At 37.1% G+C, this 27,606-nt stretch overlaps 1 protein-coding gene across 1 annotated transcript; it reads left to right on the top strand.

The window, feature by feature from the left end:
* The first annotated feature begins 1,536 nt into the window (after window positions 1-1,536).
* LOC309845604 (putative inactive serine protease 58) lies at window positions 1,537-27,606 on the top strand. Its single transcript, XM_082693794.1, has 5 exons — window positions 1,537-1,985; window positions 15,450-15,591; window positions 25,289-25,533; window positions 26,324-26,460; window positions 26,848-27,606. Exons 1-5 carry the CDS (start codon window positions 1,949-1,951, stop codon window positions 26,995-26,997), a joined length of 711 nt encoding a protein of 236 aa, XP_082549920.1. The 5' UTR covers window positions 1,537-1,948; the 3' UTR covers window positions 26,998-27,606.

The following is a 27,606-nucleotide window of genomic DNA, read 5'->3' as shown; positions in this document are numbered from 1 at the left end:
TTAAGAGAAAGAAAGAGAGAGAGTAGGGTGAGGGGCAGAGAGAGAGAGAGAGAGAGAGGACCCGAGCAGACTCCCCTGCTGTACAAGGAGCCCATCTCAGGGCTGGATTCCACGACCCTGAGACCATGACCTGAGCTAAAATCAAGAGTCAGCCACTCAACAACTGAGCCACCCTGGTGTCCCCACTTTTTTCTTTTTTGTTTTAGGATACTGATAATCTGATATGGACATCATTCTTAAAGCTGTTTGAAAAAATAACTTTAGAATTCTGTGGATGGATGTGTGTGTGTGTGTGTGTGTGTTCGTGTGTGTGTGTTTGATACTCAGCGTTTCCTCATGTTGGTAATTTTTTGTTATTAAGTTCTATATTAGTATTATTACAAATTCCTTGTGCACTGGAGATGCATCTGCTTCTAGCCTCATTCCACAAACCATCAGGTTTACAGAGACTCTAATTCTGTTATTGTTTCATTCTGCCACCTAACTGATTTTCTATTTAGATAATATTCCTGTCCTATTCCACCACCAAAAATCAATTTGAAAAAGTCAACTTTTGAAAAAGGCAACTTTTTGCAAAACTTCAATTCACTTCACCCCCCCCGACAGTGTATTCAATGATATATGCTTACATGCATATATGCTCGTATACAAGTAAAATGAATGACAGCAGTGATATAAGGGAAAGGAAAGAGAAGTCAGAATTATTTTATTATCATTAGGTACTCACACTATCCATGAACTGACACAGTGTTTTTGGAAGTGGACAACGGTTAATTGTAAATTTATATTGCAAACTCTAAGGCAACCATATAAAAAACATTAAAAAAAGAGAAGTAAGTCAAGCAGAGAGAGTCAATTATCATATGGTTTCACTTATTTGTGGAGCATAACAAATAGCATGGAGGACATGGGGAGTTAGAGAGGAGAAGGGAGTTGGGGGAGATTGGAAGGGGAGGTGAACCATGAGAGACTATGGACTCTGAAAAACAATCTGAGGGTTTTGAAGGGGCGGGGCAGGGGAAGGTTGGGGCACCAGGTGGTGGGTATTATAGAGGGCACGGATTGCATGGAGCACTGGGTGTGGTGCAAAAATAATGAATACTGTTATGCTGAAAATAAATAAAAAATAAATTTTAAAAAAGTATAATGGATATGCTAAGAAAGGAGAGAGACTAAAATAATATAAAATATTTCATTAAAATCACAAGTGGCAAACCATAAAAAATGAAAGACAAAGCCTTTTTGAAAAAGGACAGAATGAGAGAGCAAGAGATCCCTGCATACAGGGAGGCAGTGTAATAAGAAAGATTTGGAGCTCTGAAAAGAGCCACTCATGTTGGTGTTGGTTGGGAGCTTTTATCCAAATGGCACCTGCGGTTGTGAGACATGACCTGTGCAAGTGAAGTCGTTCTCAGGAGAGGTGGCTAGGCACTACCTGCATGAAGGGGAGGAGGCAATGTCACACAGGAGGGTGGGACACAGCTGTGCTTCATCAGAGCGGCCCAGAACAGACAGGGGTCAATGGGGACATGTAGAGGGAGGGGGGCTGGTCACACATTGTGGGGAAGGGACTGCTGAGAAGAACGGAGAGGCTTAGGAGAGGAACTTGGGATGACTTTTAACTCCACTTGACTCCTGCATTGGAATTCTTTTCTTTAGATGAAGTAGATAAAGCTCAGACCCGTGGACCTCATCTTTCCATAGGGCAGGCTTCAGTTAGACTGAGAAGATCTCCGGCTGTGACGGGTGACTCTGCTTTCATGGCGCGGATCAAGAGTAGAAGGAGAAACCTCTAGATGACAGACTTCTGCAGAATCCTTATCCTCTGGTCTCCCACCTGCACCTTCTGCTGTCTCGATTCCCCAGGCAGGATATAAATTCTGTGCTTTCTTCGTGCCTGTTAATTTCCACTACATCCTTGTCCTCAGCACAGGATTCGGGCATCAACATGAATTGTATCCTATTAACCTTGCTGATGGTGACTGGTGAGTGACTCAAGGTAACTCTTTGTCAAGTTTATTAGGACTCTGTTGGGGGGTGAGGCTGTGGTGCTGTGTTGGGGAGGGAGAGCTGGTGGATCAGAGGCGTGAAAGTTTGGGAAATGGGTGATACATTACCTATTTTCTGTACGGGCTCTGTCATTGGTAGGACCCAAGTAAAACTTTCTATTACGGGCTCAAATCTCCTCCCAATGCTTATGAAGTTCGTGGGCTAAAACATGGGGGTATGCCAGAAGGGATGATGGAGACAGGAGCCCAGAAGGGGGCATAGGAATGTGTAAAAGACATAGGAAACAAAAAAGCAGGTGTTCTGCTGTAAGGGTCGAAAGGGAAAGGTTGATTTTGCTCTTTAAAATGTAGTGTACAATAATAAGAATAATAACTATCACCACCACTGCCATAAAAGCACATAACTACATAGTGGTTTTATAACAGACACTGCTCTCTTCGTATCAACTTTGTGAGAAAAGTATTATTATTGTTCTCTCTCTCTCTTTCCTTTTTTTTTTTTTTTTTTTGATGAGGAACGAAGGCATGGAATAATTAGGTAACTTGCCGGCAATGAAGTTGGTATGGCTCTGTAATTAGGCAGTTATGCTCTTCTACCTAGTTATATGGCCAGGGGCAATACCCTAACCTCTCTGAGCCTCAGTTTCCAAATGTGCAACATGAGAAAACTGTCTGTCTCTTAAGGACATCAGTGCTTCCTAAACTTGTATGAGACTGAGAGGAGTTAGCCAAGTTAAGTGGGGTGAGGGGTGTGTAGGTTGTTTCTGACAGAGGTGAAGGCTGTTTCAGTAAGTGTGAAGGTCATGAGGTGTGACATATTAACTAAAAGACCATCTGTGTGGCTGGAGCAGAGAGAAAGGAAGTAGATTACGAGTCAAAAGTAGAGAGTCTTCTAGCCTTAATTTAGCCTTAATTTTAGAAATGACCCTGGGTGTAATAGGAATCCTTTCAAGAGTTTGAAATATCTGAGTTCTATTACCACACTTAGGATTCAGAAACATTCACGTGACTTTAGTATGGAGAACGATTTTGGGTAGAGATAGGGGTTGTGGGTGGGAAAGATCTGGAGAGAAATTAAAGAGACTGTTGCAGCTTTCTGGGCAACTGAATGGACTTGGAGGGTAGCAGCGAGTCTGAAATAAAGGGAAAGGATAGCAAACGTAATAGTGAGATAGAAGTCATGATCAGCTGAGCGTGAGGAATGAAGGGCAGGAAAAAGTAAAGGCTTGTCATCCAGATTTCTGGTTGGATGAGTGGTAGTACAGTTTATGGAAATCAGGGACACTGGACAAGGAGGTATTTGGGGAAGGAGACAGATTACTTTTTTGACTTACTGAGTTCGAAGTACTTTTTAGACATCGAATGGAGATGTCCACCTGAATATAAAGGTCAGGAACTCATGATGGATCTGAGCTGGGATGAGATCTTGGAATTTGGGAACCTTTTTTTTTTTTAAGATTTTGTTTATTTATTTGAGAGAGAGAGATCACAAGTAGGCAGAGAGGCAGGCAGAGAGAGAGGGGGAAGCAGGCTCCCTGCTGAGCAGACAGCCCGATGCGGGGCTTGATCCCAGGACCCTGAGATCATGACCTGAGCCGAAGGCAGAGGCTTAACCCACTGAGTCACCCAGGCGCCCCAGAATTTGGGAACTTTGACAGTATTTGAATTCGTGGGAATGAGTGGAAAAGATTACTTGAAAAGAGTTTACAGAAATGTGTAAAAGACAAAACTATGAAGAGTTCTAACTGCTTTTTTGGTTTAAAATTCTCATTTTGAAATAATTATACATTTACAGGAAGTTGCAGGCAATGTGTGGAGTACCACATACCCTTCATCTGGTTTCCACCATGGTAACATCTTGCATAACTATGGCACGAAAATATGGCAGACCATGAAACTGACATTGGTGCTGTCCAGTTTGTTCAGCTTTCCTCATTTTTACGTGTGTGTATTTAAACTTCACACCTGTAGGTCTATGTGTCTATCACTACTTTGAAGACACAGGAAAGTCCATCTCTGCAGAGTCCCTCCTGTCACCCTTCTTATGGACACACCATTACATTCTCCTTCCTCCACAAAACCCCCCTTCCCTAAGCCATGGCAACTACTAATGTGTTCTTCACTCCTGTAATATTGTTGTTGCAAGAATGTTACAGAAATGGAATCCTACAGTACGTTATATTTCAGGATTGGCTCTTTTAACTTAGCATAATTCCCTTGGGACTTGTCCAAGTTGTGTGTATATCAATACTTTTTTTTTGTTGTTACTATTATTTTGGGGTATGGATGCACGCTGGTTTGTTTAACCATTTACCCACTGAAGCACATCTGGGTGGTTTTCAGGTTTTGGCTTTTACTAATAAAGCTACTATGTTTTTGTGTGATAGTAAGTTTTTGTTTGTCTGGGATACATGTCCAATAATGCAGTTTCTGGTAGCATGGTAATTGTATGTTTAGTTTTATACCAGACTGCCAAATTGTTTTCCAGATTGGCTGCACCATTTTAGATTCCCACCAACAACGTATGAGTGAGCCATTTTCTCTACTTTCCTGCCAGCATTAGGTGTTTTCACCAAAGCTCACTATTTTTTATATTAGCCATTCTGTTAGGTGTATAGTAATACCTTATTGAAATTTTAATGTTCATTTTCCTAGTGACTAATGATGTTAAATATCTTTCATGTGCCTGTTTACCATATGGGTAGTCTTTTTTTTTTTTTTAAAGATTATTTATTTATTTATTTGACAGAGAGATCACAGATAGTCAGAGAGGCAGGAAGAGAGAGAGGAAGGGAAGCAGGCTCCCTGCCGAGCAGAGAGCCCAATGTGGGGCTCGATCCCAGGACCCTGGGACCATGACCTGAGCCAAAGGCAGAGACTTTAACCATTGAGCCACCCAGATGCCCCTGGATGTTCTTTTTAGTGAAGTGTTTGTTCTTGTCTTTTGCTTATTTTCTAATTAGATTGTTTGTTTTATTGACTATTGAGTCTGAGAATAGGTATCCAGTCTGTACAAGTTCTTTATCAGCTATGAGGTTAGCACATATTTTTCCTGGTCTATAACTGGTCTTTAAACTCTCTCCAGAGAGTCTTTTATAAAGCAATTGTTTTTAAATTTGATGAGGTCCAATTTATCATTTGATTTGTAGGTTATTCAGGAGTATGTTTAATCTCCATGTATTTTGGGATTTTCCAGGTATCTTTCTGTTATTCATTTCTAGTTTAATTCCATTGTAGCTTAAGTTCAGAAATTGCATGATTTCCTATTCTTTTACATTTGTTAAGGTGTGTTACGTGGTCCAGAATGTGGTCTATCTTGGTGAATGTTCCATGTGGGCCTGTGAAATGTGTGTGTTCTGCTGGTTTTACAAAAGCAGCCTATACTTACCAACTACATCCAGTTGGTTGAAGGTGCTGTGGACTTAAATGATATCCTGACTGTTTTCTGCCTTCTAGAACTGTCCATTCCTGATAGAGAAATGTGTTGAAGTCTCCAAGTAGGAGAATGGGTTTATCTATTCTTCTCTGTAGTTCTATCAGCTTTTACCTTATAGTTTGATGCTCTATGATTAGGCACATGCACACTAAGGATTGTTATGTCTTCTTGGATCATTGATCCCTTTATTATAATATAATAATGCCTGCCTTTATCTCTAATAACTTTCCTTAAAGTCTGTTATATTTGAAATTAATATAGCTACTCCTGCTTTCTTTTGAGTAGTGTTAGTGGGGTCTATCTTTCTCCATCCATTTACTTTTGGTGTGTATGTCTTTATATTTAAAGTGGGTTTAGGGGGCCCTGCCTGGCTCAGTCGGAGGAGTGCGCAACTCTTGATCTTAGGGAAGCCCCGTGTTGGGTATAGAGATTACTTAAATAAATAAAATTTAAAAAAATTTAAAGTGGGTTTATTGTAGACAACAGACACTTGGATCTTATATTTTGATTCATTCTGACAACCTCTGTGTTTTAACTGGTGCATTTAAACTGCTGTATTTATAGTGAATATTGATATAGTTGGATTACTATCCACCATATTTGCTATTGTTTTCTACTTGTTTTATGCTCCTATTTTTTCTTTCACTTCTTTTGGTTTGCCACTTGTGATTTTAATGGAGTATTTTATATTACTTTAGTCTCTCTCCTTTCTTAGCATATCCATTATACTTCTTTTTTTAAAAATATTTTTTATATAGTTGCCTTAGAATTTGCAATATAAATTTACAATTAATCGTGTCCACTTCCAAAAACACTGTGTCAGTTCATGGATAGTGTGAGTACCTAATGATAATAAAATAATTCTGACTTCTCTTTCCTTTCCCTTACATCATTGCTGTCATTCATTTTACTTGTATATGAGCGTATATGCATGTAAGCATATATCATTAAACACACTGTCAGGGGGTGAAGTGAATTGAAGTTTTGCATTTACCAGTACATTTCCATGTTGAAGGGTGAGAATTGAAACGCACGTCCCTACTGTGCTCCATTCACCAGGAGATGGAGGAGGCAATGTTCTGAGTAGCTCTACCTTACATAGCCTTGTTCAATATAGTTGTCAAATGATGATAAAGGCTTGGCAACCTGCTGGGTCTTGGGGACATAGGGCCAAGTGTGGTTGAGGGAAGAAAGCAGAGTACTGTTAACTTTGCCTCAGACTCCTCCGTCAGCCTCCTGGCCACTGTGCAGAGGCTCAGCTTTCCCCTGAGCTCCATTCATACAACCCTGCTTGAGAAATTGGAGTATTGCTTGTTTCCACTGGGAGTGAGGGTGGAATATTAGCCCCTCACTCAGCCTTGGGGAACCCATGGCAGGTGGGCATTTTCCCCATTGTTTGGGAACATTGCCACTTCCCATTGTTTAGTTAGAGTAGGGTAGGTGTTGTCAAAAAGAGTTCTTTTGTGTTCAGCTATCGTTTTCCCTTTCCTCTGGCTCGGAGGAGCATGTTTTTCTTGAAGTTTTTTAAAAATTCGTTTTGTTTTTGTTTTTTGGCTTTGCTTTTTGGTGGTTCTGGATTATAGGCTACTCTGCTCCAGTGCTCTCTCTTGGATCTATGAGATGTAAGAATACTGAGGGAAGTTAGTGTTATGTTGTTCCTTAAGTCCCCAGGTTCCTTAGGTAGTCCATTCTTTCCATCCTTCTTTCCATTATTCAGAGTCTTTCTATGTTTGTTGTGTTTATTGTGTGAGGTTTTGGCTTTTAGTTGTAAAAGGGAAAGGCTGGGAGCGGGGAATGGGGCTACTCCTTCTTGGATCGAATGGAAAGTTGAGCTTGAATGCTTGAGGGGCTGCTCGAAGATGAGAGCCTGGTGAAGGACCTTGTGAGGCAGGAGAAATTAAAAATGTAATTTACACCAGTCAGAAGAGTTTGTTTCTAGGAGGAGGAAGTAGTTAATGTGTTCTATGCCTGTGACAAATTAAGAAAATTAAAGTGAAGACACAGTGAAGGCATATAGCTGCATTAATATGAAGTTAAAATTTGCCTAGGGTATTATTCAAGGACATTAGGACAAGGGTCTCTGAAGAGTAATAAGAACATAATTAAAAATTATATGCAAACAATGAATCATGGAACACTACATCAAAAACGAATGATGTACTGTATGGTGACTAACATAAAATAATAAAATAAAAAAATGATGAATAAAGGAATCTAAATCAGGTAGAGAGGGAAGATAAAACAGGCAGGGACCAGCTGGAATGCAGGGGTAAGGACACAAGGTATAAGTTTCTAATGAGTTCTTAGAATCAGTGACTATTAAGCTTGGTCAAGAGTGAGTTAGGACCTCAGGGCTTTGGTGGGAAGAAATCTGAGCATTTTTAGAGTAAATACCAATATTTAGTTGGCAGCTCAGCCTGGAATATAACTCAGTTTTGATTAGGAGAAACCTGTTCCACAGCTTTCCTTGGAAGGACCAGCGGCTTGAAGGAAATGTGTATTGTTGCTGCAGCTAAGATGGAGCTAGTAGTAGTGCAGACTTCTTAAAGCTAACCAGGAATGGTCTGGAGTCGGGAATAGATTGTGGGAATTAAGTAAGACTGAATTTATGCACTGGATTATCTTAGAGTAAGAAGGAATGTGAAGGTTATCTGCATTCTCAATTTTTTTGAGCATGAGAACCTCTTTTAGTCTTAAAATATTTGACTCTTTGAATGATAATTCTTTATTGAATACTTACATAATACAAAAAGGTAAATTAACTATCTTTGTTAAAGCAATGTGTATTTTATTAAATACTGTTTACTGGATTTCCTGTTAACTTTACTTTTGAGGTAGGTCTTGTGTCCATCCACCCACTTATGTGCTCTTCTCCGTCTCCACTACTGCCAGTTTAGTGCAAGTCACATCACTTTGTGCTGGGCCTACTACAGTAAGCCTAACTGTTTCTTCTCTTGCACTTTTCCAATTCATTTCTTGTTTTTTTTTTTTTTTTTTAAAGATTATTTATTTATTAGAGAGAGAGAGGAGAGCAGGTGTGAGAGCAAGCATGTGCAGGGGGAGGGGCAGAGGGAAAGGGAAGAAGCAGACTCCCTGCTGAGCAGGGAGCTCAAGGCAGGGCTGGATCTCAGGACCCTGAGATCATGACCTGGGCTGAAGGCAGACTGAGCCACCCAGGCACTCTTCTAGTCCATTTTTAATCAAAATCCAGTGATTTTTAAACAAATAATTGGATCACATAACTTTTGTATATTCAAATTCTTTAGTAGATTTTTTTACACTCAGAATAAAATCCAAACTCCTGAGCATGGCTTTCAAGCCCTGCTTGATGAGGTTCCTGCCTCCTCTAAAGGCTCATCCTAGGGCAATCTTTTCCTCAGCTTCTGTGCTTCAGTCTCCTTGGCTCTCTTCAGATTCTTGAGCCCTCCTAGTCTTTTCTCCTCTTTGAACCTTTGTCCATGCAGTTCCTCTCCTGAAAAATCTTTCTTCTGCTCTTCTCATAGCTGGTTTTTCTCATCTTTCTGTCTCAGATCACCTGTCATTTACCCAGCAAATACTTCTTTGCACACCCAAATTAGATTCTTCATTTACTCTTTCTTATTATGTTTTCTCATGGAACACTGTCACTTTCTCATCACAATTTATAACTGTCCATTTATGTACTGGTTTGCTTGTTGTCTATCCCCTTCCTTTCATGGAGGCAAAGTCTACTTCTATCTTGGATACCCTTTTATATTTAATATGCAATATGTTGCCTGGCACATAGTAAGTATTCAAGAAATACTTTTTAAAATAAATGCATGCATATATGAATTTGAGAAAAAAGTATACACCCATAAATACAACATTAAGTCTTCTGATGATGCTTGTTTTACATATGGATCAGAAAACCATTTCATTAATTTCAGAGCCTCCCAGTGGACCCGTGCACACAAGTGTGCAAATTTTACTCCAACCCACTAATTCATTTGTATAATACATACATATTGAGTTCCTGCCAGACACTGTCCTAGTTAGTGGGGAATATTGTATAAGTCATTGTTCCTTCACTGCTTATCATCTGCAGGTGAAAACCCCATAGTCCCAGAAACATAAATTGACAAAGCAAGAGAAGCCCAAATTGAAAAAAGTGACAATGACAAGAAAGGATCAGAGAAAATCTCCAGAAACAACAACAAAACAAGTAATAGAATGGCAATAAATACATATCAATAACTATTTTGAAAGTGAATGGACTAAACACTCCAGTCAAAAGACATAGGGTGACAGAAGGGATTAAAAAGCAAGACGTATCTATATGCTGCCTACAAGAGACTCATTTTAGATTAAAGTCACATGCAGTAGAGAAACATTTATCACACAAGTGAAAGTCAAAAGAAAGCTGGAGTAGCAATACTTATATCAGACAAAGTAGATTTTATCCTAAACTATAGCAAGAGATGAAGAAGGGCACTATATAATAATAAAAGTGACAATCCAACAAGACAATATAACAATTATAAATATTTATACACCCAACATGGGAGCACCCAGATATATAAAATAATTATTAACAAACAGAAAGGAATGAATTGACAATAACACAATAATAGTAGGGGACTTTAATATCCCACTTAAATTAATGGGAAGAGCATCTAAACAGAAAATAAACGTGGAAGAGTGGCTTTTTTTTTTTTAAGATTTTATTTGTTTATTTGACAGACAGAGATTACAAGTAGACAGAGAGGCAGGCAGAGAGAGAGAGAGAGGGAAGCAGGCTTCCTGCCGAGCAGAGAGCCCGATGTGGGACTCGATCCCCGGACCCTGGGATCATGACCCGAGCCGAAGGCAGTGGCTTAACCCACTGAGCCACCCAGGCGCTCTGGAAGAGTGGCTTTGAGTGACACATTGGACCAGATGGACTTAACAGATATATGCAGAACATTCCATCCTAAAACAGAGTACACATTCTTTTCAAGTACACATGGAACATTCTCCAGAATAGGTTGCATTTTAGGTCACAAAACAAGTCTCAACAAATACAAAAAGATTGTAATCATACTATGCACCTTTTCTGATCACAGAAATTCAGAAGCTAACTAGAAGTTAGCTACAAGAAAAAATTTGGAAAGACCACAAATACATAGAGGTTAAACAACATGCTACTAAAAAATAAGTGGCCACCAGGAAATCATAGAAGAAATAAAAAAATACATGAAAACAAAGAAAAATGAAAACACAACAGTCCAAAACCTATGGGATGCAGCAAAAGCAGTCCTAAGAGGGAAGTATATAGCAATATAGGACCACCCCAAGCAATAAGAAGAAAATCTCAAGCACTCTAACCTTACACCTAAAGGAACCAGAAAAAGAGCAACAAATGAAGCCTAAAGCCAACAGAAGGAAGAAAATAATAAAGATTACAGCAGAAATAAATTATATAGAAACTAAAAAACAAACAAATAATAAAACAGATCAATGAAGCCAGGAGCTGGTTCTTTGAAAAAATTAGTAAAATTGATTAACCTCTAGCCAGACTTATCAAGAAGAAAAGAGAAAGGACCCAAATCAATAAAATCACTAATGAGAAAGGGGGAAATAACAGCTAATACTACAGAAATACAAATAATTATAAAAAAAATTGAAAAACTATTATGTGAACAAATTAGATAACCTAGAAGAAATGGATGAATTCCTAGAAACATATAAACTACCAAAACTGAAACAGAAAAAAATAGGAAACTTGAACAGACTGATAACTAGCAAAGAAATTGAATCAGTAATAAAAAAAAAAACTCCCAAAAAACAGAAGTCCAGGGACAAATGGCTTCATGAAAGGCAAATCCTACCAAACATTTAAAGAAGAGTTAATACCTATTCTTCTCAAACTATTCCAAAATCTAGAAATGGAAGGAAAACTTCCAAACTCATTAGATGAGGCTAGCATTATTCTAATTATAGCAGTCAGACAACAAAAAGAAATAAAGGGCATCCAGATTGGCAAGGAAGAAGTCAGACTTTTACTATTTGCAGATGACATGATGCTCTATGTAGAAAACCTGAAAGACTCACCAGAAAATTATTAGAACTGATACATTAATTTAGCAAAGACACAGGCTATAAATCCCCATACAGAAACCTGTTGCATTTCTATACACCAATAATAAAGCAGCAGAAAGAGAAATCAAGGAATTGATCCCATTTACAATTTCACCAAAAACCATAAGATACCTAAGATAACACTAACCAAAGAAGTGAAAGACCTGTACTCTGAAAACTATGGAATACTGATGACAGAAATTGAAAAGGACATGAAGAAATGGAAAGATATTCCATGCTCAGGGTTTGGAAGAACAAATATTGTCAAAATGTCTGTACTGCCCAAAGCTATCTATATGTTTATGCAATTCCTATCCAATTTCCAACATTTTTCATAGAGCTAGATGAAAGAAAAAAAATTGCATGGAATCAGAAAAGACCCTGAATAGCCAAAGCAGCCTTGGAGTGAGGGGGGCAGGAAGCAAAGCTGGAGACATCACAACTCTGGACTTTGAGTTATATTACAAAGCTATAGTAACCAAAACAGTATGGTACCAGCACAAAAATCGACATAGATCAATAGAACAGTATAGCAACCCAGAAATGAACTCACAGCTATATGGTGGGTTAAATTTTGACAAAGCAGGAAAGAATGTCTAATGGGAAAAAGACAGTCTCTTTAACAAATGGTTTTGGGAAAATTGGACAGCCACATGCTGAAGATGAAACTGGGCGACTTCCTTACACCATGCACAAGAATAAATTCAAAATGGACTTAAGGCGTAAATGTGAGACCTGAAGCCATAAAAATCGTAGAGGAGAACACGGGCAGTAACATCTTTGACATCAGCTGTAGCAACTACACCTGAGGCAAGGGAAACAAAAAGGAAATAAAAACTACTGGGACTACATCAAAATAAAAGGCTTCTACACAGCAAAGGAAACAATCAACAAAACTAAAAGGCAACCTATGGAATGGGAGAAGATATTTGTAGATGACATACCTGATAAAGGGTTAGTATCCAAAATATATAGAGAACTTATAAAACTCAACACGCAAAAAAGGAATAATCCAATTAAAATATGGGGAAGATAAAGCTAGAGTAGTAGGACTCAAAGAGCCTTAAAAAATATACAGAGAAGTTTGCATTCTTGGGCAATTCCACAAAGAAATAAAAATGGCTAATATAATTTTGAAAAACTTCCTTTACTGGTAGTCAAAGAAATGGAAATTAAGTGGTAATATTTTAACTTATTCAATTACCAAATACTTTTTAATCACAATATTCTCTGCTGCCAAGGGTTTGAAGAGAAAGTTTCTTACACTCTGCTGGTAATAGTGATCTTTCTGAAAAGCTATTTGGCAATATAAATACAAACTTCCAAAGTGTTCAAATTCCTTCCTCCCTATAATTTTACTTCTCAGATGTTATTTAAGGAAATAATTAGAATTACATTTAAAAAATAATATGAAAACACGTTCCTCATCATAACAATATAAAATGTTATCAAACTAGGTACAAAAATAAAAACATAACTAAATACATGACTGTTTCCATATGATGAAATATTGTGCAAGTATTAAAAAGAACATTTACAAGGAATTTTGGAATTTTAATGACATAGGTTATAAATATATATTTGTATATAATCTGTATATTTGTGTCCATGAATATCTGTAGACAGAACTGACTACATAATTTGCAGAGCCTAGTATAAAATGAAAATGCAAGATCTCTTGTTCAAAAACTATAATTCCAAGATAGCAGTAGTAGAGCCTTAAACTTATTGTAGGGCCATTCTGAACACGAGTTCTGTGTGAGTACACAGGTTCTATGCCCTTGAAACTAGCCATCCATACAGAAAAAATACTGAAAGAAAATATCCCAAAACATTATTAATGATTACCTTTTGGTTTGGGAATTACTGATGATTTTTTTTTTTTACTGATTATTTTTATTTCATGTCTTTATAAATTTTCACAATAAATATATATAGCTTTTTAAAAAATAAAATATGGGCAGAAAACATGAACAGACATTTTTCCAAAGAAGACATACAGATGGCCAATAGACTTATGAAAACATGCTCAATATCACTTATCAGGGAAATGCAAATCAAAACTACAGTATAACATCACCTCATACCTGTCAGAATGGCCAAAATCAGAAACAAGTGTTAGAGAGGATGTGGAGCAAAAGGAGCCCTCTTGCACTGTTGCTGGAAATGAAAACTGGTGCAGCCACTGTAAAAAACAGTATAGAGTTTCCTCAAGAAGTTAAAAACAGAACTACCCTACGATCCAGTAATACTAGGTATTTACTAGGTAAATACTAGGTAAGCACTAGATATTTACCCAAAGAATACAAATATACTAATCCAAAGGGACACATGCACCCCCATGTTTACAGCAGCATTATCTGCGATAGCCAAACTATGGAAGTAGCCCAGTGTCCATTGACTGATCAGTGGATAAAGAAGAGGTGGTATATTTATACACAATGGAATATTACTCAGCCATCAAAAAGGAGGAATACCCAACTTTTGCATCAACATGGATGGGACTGGAGGAGATTATTCTAAGTGAAATAAGCAGAGAAAGTCAATTATCATATGGTTTCACTTAATTGTGGAGCATAAGGAATAGCATGGAGGACATTAGGAGAAGGAAGGGAGAAAAGAAGTGGGGGGAATCAAAGGAGGAGACGAACCATAAGACTATGGACTCTGGGAAACAAACTGGGGATTTTAGAGGGGAGGGGGCAGGGGGATAGTTTAGCCTGGTGATGGGTATTGAGGAGGGCATGTATTGCATGGAGCATTGGGTGTTATATGCAAACAGTGAATTATGGAACACTACATCAAAAACTGATGGTATACTGTATGGTGACTAACATAACATAATAAAGAAAAAATAAAAGTCATAAGATAGGTGTAAAAAATAAAAAAATAAAAAGTAAAACTATAAACAAAAAGAATTTCAGTATAGTTGACACACAATGTTACATTAATATCAGGTGTACAATGTAGCAACTTGATAAGTTTATATATTATACTATGTTCACTGTAAATGTAGCTACTATCTGTCACCATACAATGCTATTAGAATATTCCTGACTGTATTTCCTATGCCATGCCTCTTATCCCAATGACTTACTCATTCCATGACTGGAAGACTATCTCCCACTCCACTTCATTCATTTTCCCATCCCTTCATCGCCCTGCTCTCTGGTAACCATTAGGTTGTTCTCTGTATTTTTAGGTCTGTTTCTGCTTTTTGTTTATTTATTCCTTTTTTATAATATTTTATATATGACTGAGAGCATATGGTATTTGTCTTTTTCAGTCTTATTTCACTTAGTATAATATCCTCTAGGATATTATCCATCCATATTGTTGCAAATGGCACTATAATATCCTTTATTATGGCTGCATACTATCCATTGTATTGTCTCTCTTGAGAAAGAAAAACAAAGCTGAAAAACTGAAAAACAAAGCCTCACAGTTCTGGGTTTCTGGGTTCTGGGTGTCAAGATGTACTCCATAGCTGTAGTAATCAAAACAGTGCAGTACTGGCACAAAAACATACACATACATCAATGGAACGGAGTAGAGGACCCACAGATAAACCCAGTTATATGGTCCATTAATCTATAACAAGGGAGACTAGAATATATAATGTGGGAAACACAGTCTCTCTAATAAATTCTTAATCTATAAAATAATACAAAATTTATCCATCCCATAGTTTTTTTTGTTCTGTGAAGAATAAAAAATTTAAATAAGTACACCAAGTATTTTAGTACAGTGTTTGTACAGTATGGTTCTCTAGTACAATAGAGTTAGGGTATCAGTTAGCTAAATGATCAATGAGTGGCAAATATTGATATTATCTGATACTGGCATCCCGAAATCTCCATAAGCACCCTGAGTTCTCTTTAGTCAGCTAGATTATTTCCCTTGATTCTCTTCTCTCTTTGTTCCAGGTGTTGTTTCATATGTTGGTGAAGACATGGAAAGGTTAAATCATCTTCACTACCTATTTTACCTGAATTCCAATTATCAGTCCTGTGTGGGGACTTTGATTGCCCCTCAGTGGGTATTGACAGCGGCGCACTGCTTCTTACCGTAAGTGACGGGGATCTGTCCACTCTGTTCTAAGGCTCCAAGGCTCCCCAGATACACATGTATGTGTTAGTGTGTGTACATGTTGGTGTGGACCTGCAACTATACCTCTTGGTATATAACTCTAGAGTATATAATTAGGAGTGGAATTTCTGGGTAATAGAGGATGCAGATGTTCACTTTTGTACGTCTTCCAGCAATTTATAAGCATTTCCCACATTGGGTATTGTCAGACATTTTTCTCTTTTGCTGATTGTGTCAAATTTCTTGTTATGCTCTTAATTTTTTAATCTTTATTAGTAGCGATGATTAGCATAATTTTTTCTCCTTTTTCCTCTTCATCCTCTTCCTTCTGCTAATAGTGTTTCTTCAGGGAAATTCTCTTTCATGTTTTATGAACATTTTGTGAATTTAAAAAAATTACTTTGTAGGACTTCTATAAAGCTCTAGTTATTACTCTTTTGTGAATTACATATGTTGAAAATACATTCTTCCAGTTCATGGTACCATCTTCTTTTTATGGTGTATTTTGATAAATAAGAGCTCTTAACTTGTGTATAATTCAATTTAATGCTTAAATTATCATCTTTATTTCTGATTAATTGGGTTTTGTGCCTAGTTGAGATTAACTTTATGATTCAAGATCAGAAAGATATTTCTTCATTACTAGAGTCTTTAAAGGTTTGATTTCATATTTAAATATTTATATCATTTAGACTTGATGTTTGTGAATGATGTGAAGTAGGGATCCAGTTTCATTTTTTAAAATTATAGTAAGCTAAACATCCAAATATCATTTATCTAATGGTTCCTTCTTTCTCCAGTGACTGCAACACCACTTCCGTCATCTGTGAAAGTTCTTCTATCTGTACGTGTTTTTGGACTCTCTATACTGCTCCATTGGTTTTATAGACCAATACCACAATGCCTTAATAATTATGACTTTCTCATAATTTGTGATGTCTGATAGGGTAGGCCAGCCATGTTTTTCTTTATCAGGAACACTTAGGTATTTTTTAAAATAAATAAGTTCTATGAAGAACTCTGTTGGGATTTATTTGGAATTACTTTGACTCTTGTATCAGTTGGGAAGAATTAACATTTTTCTGATAATGATTATTCATAGCCATGGATCTGGTATATCTCTTTACTTATTTTGGTTTCCCTTTGATGAATTTCAAGAGTTTTATCTACATACATATCTTGTACATATCTTATTAAAAAATTTATTCTTAAAGTGCTTTATGTTTTTCTATTATATTTTTAATTGATGTACTTTCAGAAAATCATATTTTCTGTCTATTAGTAATGATGGAAATGCAGTTGTTATAATAAACTTGTATCATAAATTTATCTAATGGCATGTTCTCTTGTTATATTCTCTTACTATTTCTAGTAATTTATGCATATGTTCCTGTGTATTTTCCACTAACTATCTTTGAAAAGGGCCATTTTCATTATGATTTTAATTCTAAATAATTTTTATAAATTTCCACATGATTAAACCCTTCATTCCTAAGTTTAGAATTTGGTCGGGTAAATTTTGGAGGATAACTTTCCAAATTAAAAGAAAATCTTTGAGTTCTAGTTTAATTGTTTTGTGGTCAGAGAATGTGATCTATGTGATATTGATTCTTTGATGAGAATTGAGACTTGCTTTTTAGACCAGTATAAAGTCAATTTTTATAATTCCTCATGTGTTTGAAAGAATGTACATGCTGTAATTTTAGGGTAGAAGTTTCTATGTATATCATACTTTAATTGTGTAGTTCAAGTCTTTGGTATCCTTACTATTTTTTTTTGCTTAATATGAATAATTTAGAGATTTGCATTGAAATGTTCTTCTGTATTTAGATTGATCAAAATAGTCCTGTACATTTATTTTGTTTTTTAAAAATGTTTTTTAGACTATTTTATTAAGTATATGTAAGTTCAGGTACATTTATAAATGTAGGTGCTTTGTGCATTCCTAATAAATCAAAGCTATTACTATATATCATTACTTTCTCTCATATAGTTAATATTTGGGTTTTATAGCCCATTTTTCAGATATTAATATGCCAATCCTGCTTTGTTTTTTGGTTGGTTGGTATTGTCCTGCTATATCATTTTATATCTTTCTACCTTTCTATATCTTTTTGATTTAAATATATCTATTAATTTACATATAGTAAGATTTTAAAAAATACAACTTACAATTTCTGTCTTTTAACTGGTGAGTTTAAGCCATTTGGTTTATATTGATTATTAATATACTCAGTCTTGTTTCTACCTATTTTGAATTCCTACTCTTTTTATATTTGTCTAAAAATGTTCTTGCTCTATTATTTGATTAATATTTTAGATACATTTTAATTCTTCTTTCATTTTTGTTGTGAAGTATACATACTTTCTATTCTTTTAGCCATTGCTTTATAAATTTTAATATGGAATTTAATGTAACAGACTCTAAAGTTACATAATATTCAAATGCCCTTTTTTGATTTCAAGTTTTTATTTTAATTCCTAGTTAGTTAATATTTATGGTAAAATTGGTGTCAGATGTAGAGTTTATTGATTCATCAGTTAAATACAGCACTCAGTGCTTATCACAAATGCCTTCCTTAATATCCAAACCCATTTAGCCCATTCCCTGCCCAACTCCCTCAGTTTGTTCTCTATAGTTAGGGGTCTCTAATGGTTTGCTTCCCTATCTCTTTTTACCCTCCTTCCCCATGTTCATCTGTTTTGTTTCTTAAATTCCACATATGAGTGAAATCATATGGTACTTATCTTTCTCTGACTTGTTTTACTTAGCATAATACTGTCTAGCTCTGTCCATTTTGTTGCAAATGGCAAGATTTCATCTTTTTTTTTTAAGATTTTATTTTATTTTATTTTGACAGACAGAGATCACAAATAGGCAGAGAGGCAGGCAGAGAGAGAGAGAGAGGAGGAAGCAGGCTCCCTGCTGAGCAGAGAGCCCGATGCAGGGCTCGATCCCCAGGTCCTGGGGTCATGACCTGAGCCGAAGGCAGAGGCTTTAACCCACTGAGCCACCTAGGCACCCCAGATTTCATCTTTTTTGATGGCTGAGTAATATTCCATTGTGTATATGTACACCACCTCTTCTTTATCTATTCACCAGTCAATGGATATTTGGACTGCTTCCACAGTTTGGCTATTACAGATAATGCTGCTGTGAATGTCGGGGTGCATATATCCCTTTGAATTATATGATTTGCATCCTTTGGCCAAATCCCTAGTCATAAATTGCTGGATCATAGGTTAGTTCTGTTTTTAATTTTTTGAGGAACATCCATACTGTTTTTAGAGTGGCTGCACCTATTTAAATTCCCACCAACAGTTTATGAGGGTTCCCTTTCTTTGCATCCTTCCAACATCTGTTGTTTCCTGTGTTGTTAATTATAGCCATTCTGACAGGTGTGAGGTGTTATCTCATCATGGTATTGATTTGCATTTCTTTTTTATTTTAATCTTTTTTCAGTGTTCCAAGAGTCATTGTTTATGTGCCACACCCTGTGCTCCATGCAATATGTGCCCTCCATAATACCCACCAGGCTCACCTATCCCTCCACCCCTCTTCCCTTCCAAAACCCTCAGTTTGTTTGTCAGAATCCACAGTCTCCCATGCTTTATCTCCCCCTCTGATTTCCCCCCAATTCACTTTTCCTTTCCTTCTCCTAACATCCTCCATGTTATTCCTTATGCTCCACAAGTAAGTGAAACAATAAGATAATTGATTTTCTCTGCTTGACTTATTTCACTCAGCATAATCTCTTCCAGACCCATCTATGTTGATACAAAATTGGGTATTCATCCTTTCTGATGCAGGTGTAATATTCCATTATATATATGAACTATATCTTCTTTATCCATTCATCTGTTGAAGGGCATCTTGGCTCTTTCCACAGTTGGGCAATTGTGGCCATTGCTGCTATGAACACTGAGGTACATATGGCCCTTCTTTTCACTACATCTGTATCTTTAGGGTAAATACCCAGTAGTGCAATTGCAGGGTCATAGGGAAGCTCTATTTTTAATTTCTTAAGGAATCTCCACACTGTTTTCCAAAGTGTTTGCACCAATTTGCATTCTTCCCACCAACAGTATGAGTGTTCCCCTTTCTCCACAGCCTCTCCAACACTTGTTGCTTCTTGTCTTGTTAATTTTGGCCATTCTAACTGGCGTAAGGTGGTATCTCAATGTGGTTTTGATTTGAAATTCCCTGATGGCTAACGATGATGAACATTTTTTTCATGTGTCTGTTAGCCATTTGTATGTATTCTTTGGAGAAGTGTCTGTTCATGACTTCTGCCCATTCTTTGATGTGATTATCTGTTTTCTGGAGTGTTGAGATCAGGAATATGACAAGGATGCCCTCTCTCACCACTGTTGTCCAACATAGTACTAGAAGTCCTAGCAACAGCAATCAGACAACAAAAAGAAATAAAAGGTATTCAAATTGGCAAAGAAGAAGTCAAACTCTCTCTCTTTGCAGATGACATGATGCTTTATTGGAAAACCCAAAACACTTCACCCCCAAACTACTAGAACTCATATAGCATTTCAGTAATGTGGCAAGATATAAAACCAATGTACAGAAATCAGTTGCTTTCTTATACACTAACAATGAAAATATAGAAAGGGAAATTAGAGAGTCGATTCCATTTACTGTAGCACCAAGAACCATAAGTTACCTGGGAATAAACCTAACCAAAGAGGTAAAGGATCTGTACTCAAGGAACTACAGAACACTCATGAAAGAAATTGAAGAAGACTCAGAAAGATGGAAAAGCATTCCATGTTCATGGATCAGAAGAATAAACATTGTTAAAATGTCTATACTGCCCAAAACAATCTACACTTTCAATGCCATCCCAATCAAAATTCCACTGGCATTTTTTGAAGTGCTGGAACAAACAATCCTAAAATTTGTATGGAACCAGAAAAGACCCTGAATTGCTAAGGAAATGTTGAAAAAGAAAAACAAAGCTGGGGGAATCATGTTTCCTAATTTATTACAAAGCTTTATTACAAAGCTGTGATCACCAAGACAGCATGGTACTGGCACAAAAACAGACACATAGACCAGTGGAACAGAGTAGAGAGTCCAGATATGGTCCCATAACTCTATGGTCAAATAATCTTTGACAAAGCGGGAAAAAATATCCAGTGGAAAAAAGACAGTTTCTTCAATAAATGGTGCTGGGAAAATTGGAGAACTATATATAGAAGAATGAAACTTGACCATTCTCTTACACCGTACACAAAGATAAACTTGAAATGGATAAAATACCTCAACGTGAGGCAGGAATTCATCAGAATCATAGAGGAGAGCATAGGCAGTAACCTCTTCAATATCGGCCACAGCAACTTCTTTCAAGATATGTCTCCAAAGGCAAAGAAAACAAAAGCGAAAATGAATTTTGGGGACTTCATCAAAATCAAAACCTTCTGCACAGCAAAGGAAACAATCAACAAAACAAAGAGGCAACCCATGGAGTGCGTTGATTTGCATTTCTCTGATGCTGACTGATGTTGAGCATCTTCTCATGTCTTCTCATGTCTTTGGATGTCTTCTTTGCAAAAATGTCTATTCATAGCTCCTGCCCATTTTTTAGCTGGATTCTTTATTTTTTGGGTGTTGAGTTTGATAAGTTCTTTATAGATTCTGGATACTAGCCCTTTTTCAGATATGTGATTTGCAAATGTCTTCTCCCATTTTGTAGGTGCTGTTCAGTTTAATTGATTGTTTCCTTTGCTGTGCAGATGCTTTTATTTTTTTTTTTTAGATTTTTATTTATTTATCAGAGAGAGAGGGGGGAGAGAGCGAGCACAGGCAGACAGAATGTTAGGCAGAGACAGAGGGAGAAGCAGGCTCCCTGCTGAGCAAGGAGCCCGATGTGGGACTCGATCTCAGGACGCTGGGATCATGGCCTGAGCCGAAGGCAGCTGCTTAACCAACTGAGCCACCCAGGCGTCCCTGTGCAGATGCTTTTTATCTTGAGGAAGTCACAATAGTTCATTTTTGCTTTTGTTTCTTTTGCCTCTGGCAGTGTGTCTAGCAAGAAGTTGCTGTGGCCAAGCTCAAATACATTGTGGCCTGTGTCTCCTCTAGGGTTTTGGTGGTTTCCTGCCTCACATGTAGGTCTTTAATGTATTTTGAATTTATTTTTGTGTTTGGTATAAGAAAGTGGTCCAGTTTCATTCTCCTGCATTTGGCTGTCTAGTTACCCTAATGCAATTTATTGAAGTGACTGTCTTTTTTCCATTGGATATTCTTTCCCTTTTTGTCTAAGACTAGTTGACCATATAGTTGTGGGTCCATTTTTGGCTTTTTTATTCTGTTCCATTGACCTGCGTGTCTGTTTTTGCACCAGTACCATACTAGGTTGATGACAACAGCTTTGTAATAAAGCTGGATGCCTCTAGCTTTGCTTTTGTTTTTCAAGACTGCTCTGCCTATTTAGAGTCTTTTATGGTTCTATACAAATTTTAGGATTGGGGGTGCCTGGGTGGCTCATTGGGTTAAACCCTCAGCTCAGGTCATGATCCCAGGGTCCTGGGATCGAGCCCTGCATCGGGCTCTCTGCTCAGTGGGGAGCCTGCTTCCTCCTTTCTCTCTGCCTGCCTCTCTGCCTACTTGTGATCTCTGTCTGTCAAATAAATAAATAAAATCTTTAAAAAAATTTTTAGGAACTGTTTGTTCTAGCTCTGTGAAAAATGGCGATAATTTGATAGGATTTGCATTAAATGTGTAGATTGCTTTGAATAATAAAGATATTTTACCAATATTTGTTCTTCTAATCCTTATGCATGGAATGTCTTTCTGTTTCTTTGTGTTCCCATCAGTTTCTTTCGTGAGTGTTTTCTAGTTTTCAGAGTGCAGATCTTTTACCTCTTTGGTTAAGTTTATTATTAAGTATCTTATAGTTAAATGGGACCAATTATTTGATTTCTCTTAATACTGCTTCATTATTTGTGTATAGAAAAGCAACAGGTTTCTGTATGGTGATATTATAGCTTGTGACTTTGCTGAATTCATGTATCAGTTCTAGTAATATTTTGGTGGAGTCTTTCGGGTGTTCTACACAGAGTATCATGTCGTCCATGAATAGTTAAAGTTTGACTTCTTCCTTGCCAGTTTGGATGCCTTTTATTTCTTTTTGTTGTGTGATTGCTGTGGTTGGTACTTCCAGTAGTATGTTAGATAACAGTGATGAGAGTGGTCATTTCTGGCTTGTTTCTGACTGTAGAGGAAAAGTTCTTAGTTTTTTCCCCCACTGAGGATGATATTAGCTGTGGTTCTTTCATATATGGCCTTATGATGTTGAGGAATATTCCTTCTATCCCTGCTTTCTTGAGCATATTTATCAGGATTTGATGCTGTATTTTGTCAAATGCTTTTTCTGCATCTCTTGAGAGGATCATATGGTTCTTATCCATTCTTTTATGAATGTGATGTATCACATTGACTGATATGGGAATCTTGAACCACCCTTGCAGCCCAGGAATAAATCCTACTTGATTGTGGTAAATAATTCTCTTACTGTACTGTTGGATTAGATTTGCTAGTATGTTGAGAATTTTTGCATTCACATTCATCAGGGGTATTGGCCTACAATTCTCCTTTTTAGTGGGGTTTTTGTCTAGTTTTGGAATCAAAGTAATGCTGGCTTTGTAGAATGAATTTGGAAGTTTTAAATAGATATTTTTCTTTATTAGCTTTATTTTTATTTATTTTAGAAAGAAAGAGCAGGTGAGTGTGGTGGGGGGGCAGAAGAAGAGAGAGAATCTCAAGCAGACTCTGCATGTGGAGCCTGATGTGGGGCTCAGTCTCAAGACTCCGTGATCTAACCTCAGCCAAAATCAAGAGTCAGTTGCTTTGGGGGAAATCGGAGGGGGAGATGAACCATGAGAGACTGTGGACTCAGAGAAATAAACTGAGGGTTTTGGAAGGGAGGGGGGTGGGAGGATGGGTAAGCCTGGTGGTGGGTATTAAGGAGGGCATGTATTGCATGGAGCACTGGGTGTGGTGCCTAGACAATGAATCTTGGAACACTGAAAAAATTAAAAATATTAAAGAAAGAGTCAGTTGCTTAACTGACTGAGCCACCCAGGCATCACAGTATTAACTCTTCTTCAAATGTCTGGTAGAATTCCCATGGGAAGCTATCTGTCCCTGGACTTTTGTTTTTTGGGAGATTTTTAATTACTGATTCAATTTCTTTGATGGTTATAGGTCTGTTCAAATTTTCTATTTCTTCTTGTTTTAGTTTTAGTAATTTGTATGTTTCTAGGAATTTATCCATTTCTTCCAGATTGCCCAGTTCATTGGCATATACTTTTTCATAGTATTCTCTTATAACTGCTTGTATTTCTGTGGTGTTTGTTGTGATCTCTCCTCTAATTCATGGCTTTATTTATTTGAGTCCTTTCTCTTTTCTTTTTGATAAGTTTGGTAGGGGTTTATTAATTATATTAATTCTTTGAAAGAACCAGCTCTTAGTTTTGTTAATTTGTTCTACTGTCTTGTTTCTATATTATTTCTGCTCTAGTCTTTATTATTTCCCTTCTTCTACTGACTTTAGGCTTTATTTGGCATTCCTTTTCTAGCTCCTTTAGGTGTAAGGTTCGGTTCTCATAGGCATTCTTAGTTGTATTCTATCCATATCTCTGAGAGGGAACCATTATTCTCTTGTTTTTCTACCACAGTTCAGTTTTGCATACAATAGAATTATCTTAAGCTGAAATTCACTCACTTTAACTTGCCTGAATCATCTATTTATCGTGAAGTCTTTTTTCAATATAAGCCTCTCTATTTACTTATAAGCATATTTTATGATAAATTAAGTCATAAAATTAGGGGAAGGAAAATGAGAAATAGAGTAAGGATAAGAGAAAATATTAGAGGGCACCAGTTTTAGATAGTTATTAAATTAACACTGGAAGAACTAATGACTTCCCTTTAGCAAGACGGGAGAGTGATCTTTACAACAGAAAAAAACAATTTGACAACGACAGATGCACGAGAGTTATTACAACAGATATTAAGGAGTCATCCAGGATTTTTGACTCCTGTTTTTCCAAAGGACCACCAGAAAAATTCCGTTAAGCTAGCAGTTTTGATAGATGTGAGTAGACCATTGTATATTCAGGCAATCCTCCCTAGCTTTAGAACATTTAAACTCTCAAAGCTGTTACTTACTTCCTCTATACAATTTCACATTTCCTATTCCCCTCAATTCCCAAAGGAGCCTCCCTAACAGAGCCTACTATTTCATAAAAGCCTTGACTATCCACAACGCAGAGTACTAACCACTATACGATCACGGCCAAGCCTTGACTATCCATTTGCATTCTTCTTTCTACCGTTTCCAGGTCTTGAATTGGAGCTTCTCTCTAGAATTATGCTAAGAACAGAGTCAATCCATTGCATTGCTTAACTCTTGGCAGGACCATTTACATTATAGTCTATGTGAATGCAACCCATTGGCTTGTATAATGCATAATCTGTGTGACCACATGTGGCAGCTACACATAAAGAATTAAGTGGACAAAAATGAGAGGAAAAGATTTAATGGGCTACCACAGAAGGAGTGTTTGTGTGTGTGTGTGTGTGTGTGTGTGTGTGTGTGTGTGTGATTAGCCTTGGGATCTGGGAGCATTAATCTTTTTTCTCTTTTTCATTTTTCAGAGATCTTCAGATCATCTTTTATGGCAGTTCCACAAATATTCAAGACTTTACTGGGGAGTTTGTACCTTATGACAGGATCATTATTCACCCAAACTTTACCGTTACCTCTCCGAAAGATGACCTCATGCTGATAAAGCTACCTCTACCTTTTACCTTCTCCACCATGATTTTTCAGTTGCCTACTCGCAAGAATGCAATTAAAGATTGTTTGATTCACACTTGGTTAGACAACAAAAACTTTATTGGTGAGTGACTATCAAAAAGAAGAGTTAGTTCTTGGATATATTCATATCTTTAGGATCTCTAAGGATTTAAGGGAAGGCATTGAAACTTATAGTACTAATGCCAGATTTCTAGGCACATGTATAAAGCTAGAATTGGAACAACAGTATTGGCTGTCTAGAATAGAAGTGATCTTTAGAGTTTTGGGAATCAAATCCTAAATCAAGGTATTATATGAATGTATCACATTGGCACACACCACAGGGATTAGAATCTGAGTCTATGTTACAGTATTGATTATAACATTCTTTATAGGTTTATGAACAAATTCTTTCACTTCTTTGAATCTTAATGTGTGAATTGGTAAGAATCATATTTTCCCTTTACCTAGCAGGAGTGATATTGTTATCGATTACAACGGTAGTAACTACCGTTTGTCAATCACTAATTACGTACCAGGGACAAAGCATCCTATACATATTATATAGTCATCATCACATATCATGTAGATAAGTTTCCTTGGGATTTATATCTTATAAGACAGGAAACTAAGATTCAGGGAAATTAATTTTCCAAGGTAATGAACTTGGTAATGACAGAGCTTGGATTCATATCTTGTTTCACGCATGGATTGTCTTCTCAGCAACCACCCTTTGCTGCTGATCATCTGTCAGAGATGATAAATTGAGCAGGAGGATGTGTTTGATTCATGATCATTTATTTTTACTGAGAGGAAGCCCTGAAGTAGGGGGAGGCAGGATGCCTTATGAAAAGGCAGATAGGAATCAAAGTCTCCTTATTTTTTGTGCTTAGGAAATTCAAAGCATAAGCTGCAAAGAGTCAAGATTCAACTGAGCTCTAATAAAAACTGCAAAAAATTACTGGGTGAAAAACTCCTTGAAAACATGTTCTGCATAGGACCCATGCTAGGAACCCAAGAGCCCTGCCAGGTAAGTCTTCTTACCTCATTTCCCCCTAAGCTCAGTCTCTACTCTTTGTGTTTCTCATTCTTGGAGGGGCTGGATTTTTTAGTCAGGCTAGGAGCTCAGAGAGGAAGGGGCTGATGAATAATGACTCTTTCTTCTCTACCCTGTGATAGAGATGAAAGAAATAGATTTGGGGGTGGAAAGCTATCTTCCAGCTACTGCCTGAAAATATCTGTGTAGGGATGACTGGGAGGTGTAGGGGTCATTAAAGCAATGGAAAGAAGCTTTCATACTGTATTCTTCTGTCTTGGACCCCTTCCCATGGCAAATGTAGTAGCTTTCATTTTTGTTCAGGTGTTGAGGAAATCTCAGGTGGGAAGGAGTCTCTGATCCCTCTACTCTATCTGGCAGGTGGTCACAGCGGCACCAGCCATCTGTGATGGTGAATTACAAGGAATTTTGTCTTGGGAAACTGGATGTATTCTAACAGGATATGCTGTTGTCTTCACTGACCTACACAACTACGTTCCATGGATCAAGAACATTATGTCTACAAAATAAGCTGATATAGAGCTCCACTGACACCCTTACCTCCCAGCTGATCCACAGCAACCACCTTCTGTATCTCAGTCCCAATCTCTCCCAGGGTCTAGGCTTGATTGGAGTTCCAAAAGAGATCGTTGATGACTCTTGGGTGTTGGCATGACTCTAATCTCTTTAACTGTTTCTTTGCTTATTCCTAACTCATGACTAAATGTTTATAACATGGAAAACCCAAGTGCTGGTCTCAGGAAGTAGAATTCCCCCAGGAATCTTTTTGGATTCTACCAACTCAGATATTTCCATTAAAATACTCTCTGCCTTATCTTAAGAACACAAAAAACAAGTGGAATGAGGGATAATAGCTACCAGGAGTCGATTTGAGGAAAGTGTAACCATATAGCTGAGCAATTGCCAAAAGTTGGTCAGATAATTAGCAATTTTTCTAATGACAAAGTGTCTCTTATGTAAGTATGTGTGTGTGTTTGTGTGTGTGTGTGTGTATGGGTGGTTGTAGTTAGTTCCCATTAGTTACTTAAAGGATCTATAGAATTGCTTAGGTTTACTGAGACCACCCAAAGGTCATTGTAATATTTGGGTTAAATAAGGATTTCTGTATTTTGAACAAAA

Source organism: Mustela nivalis, assembly GCF_964662115.1.
Source record: "Mustela nivalis genome assembly, chromosome: 12".
NCBI lineage: Eukaryota > Metazoa > Chordata > Mammalia > Carnivora > Mustelidae > Mustela > Mustela nivalis.
Note: the sequence above shows the minus strand (reverse complement) of the source record. Positions and strands in the feature narration are given on the sequence as shown.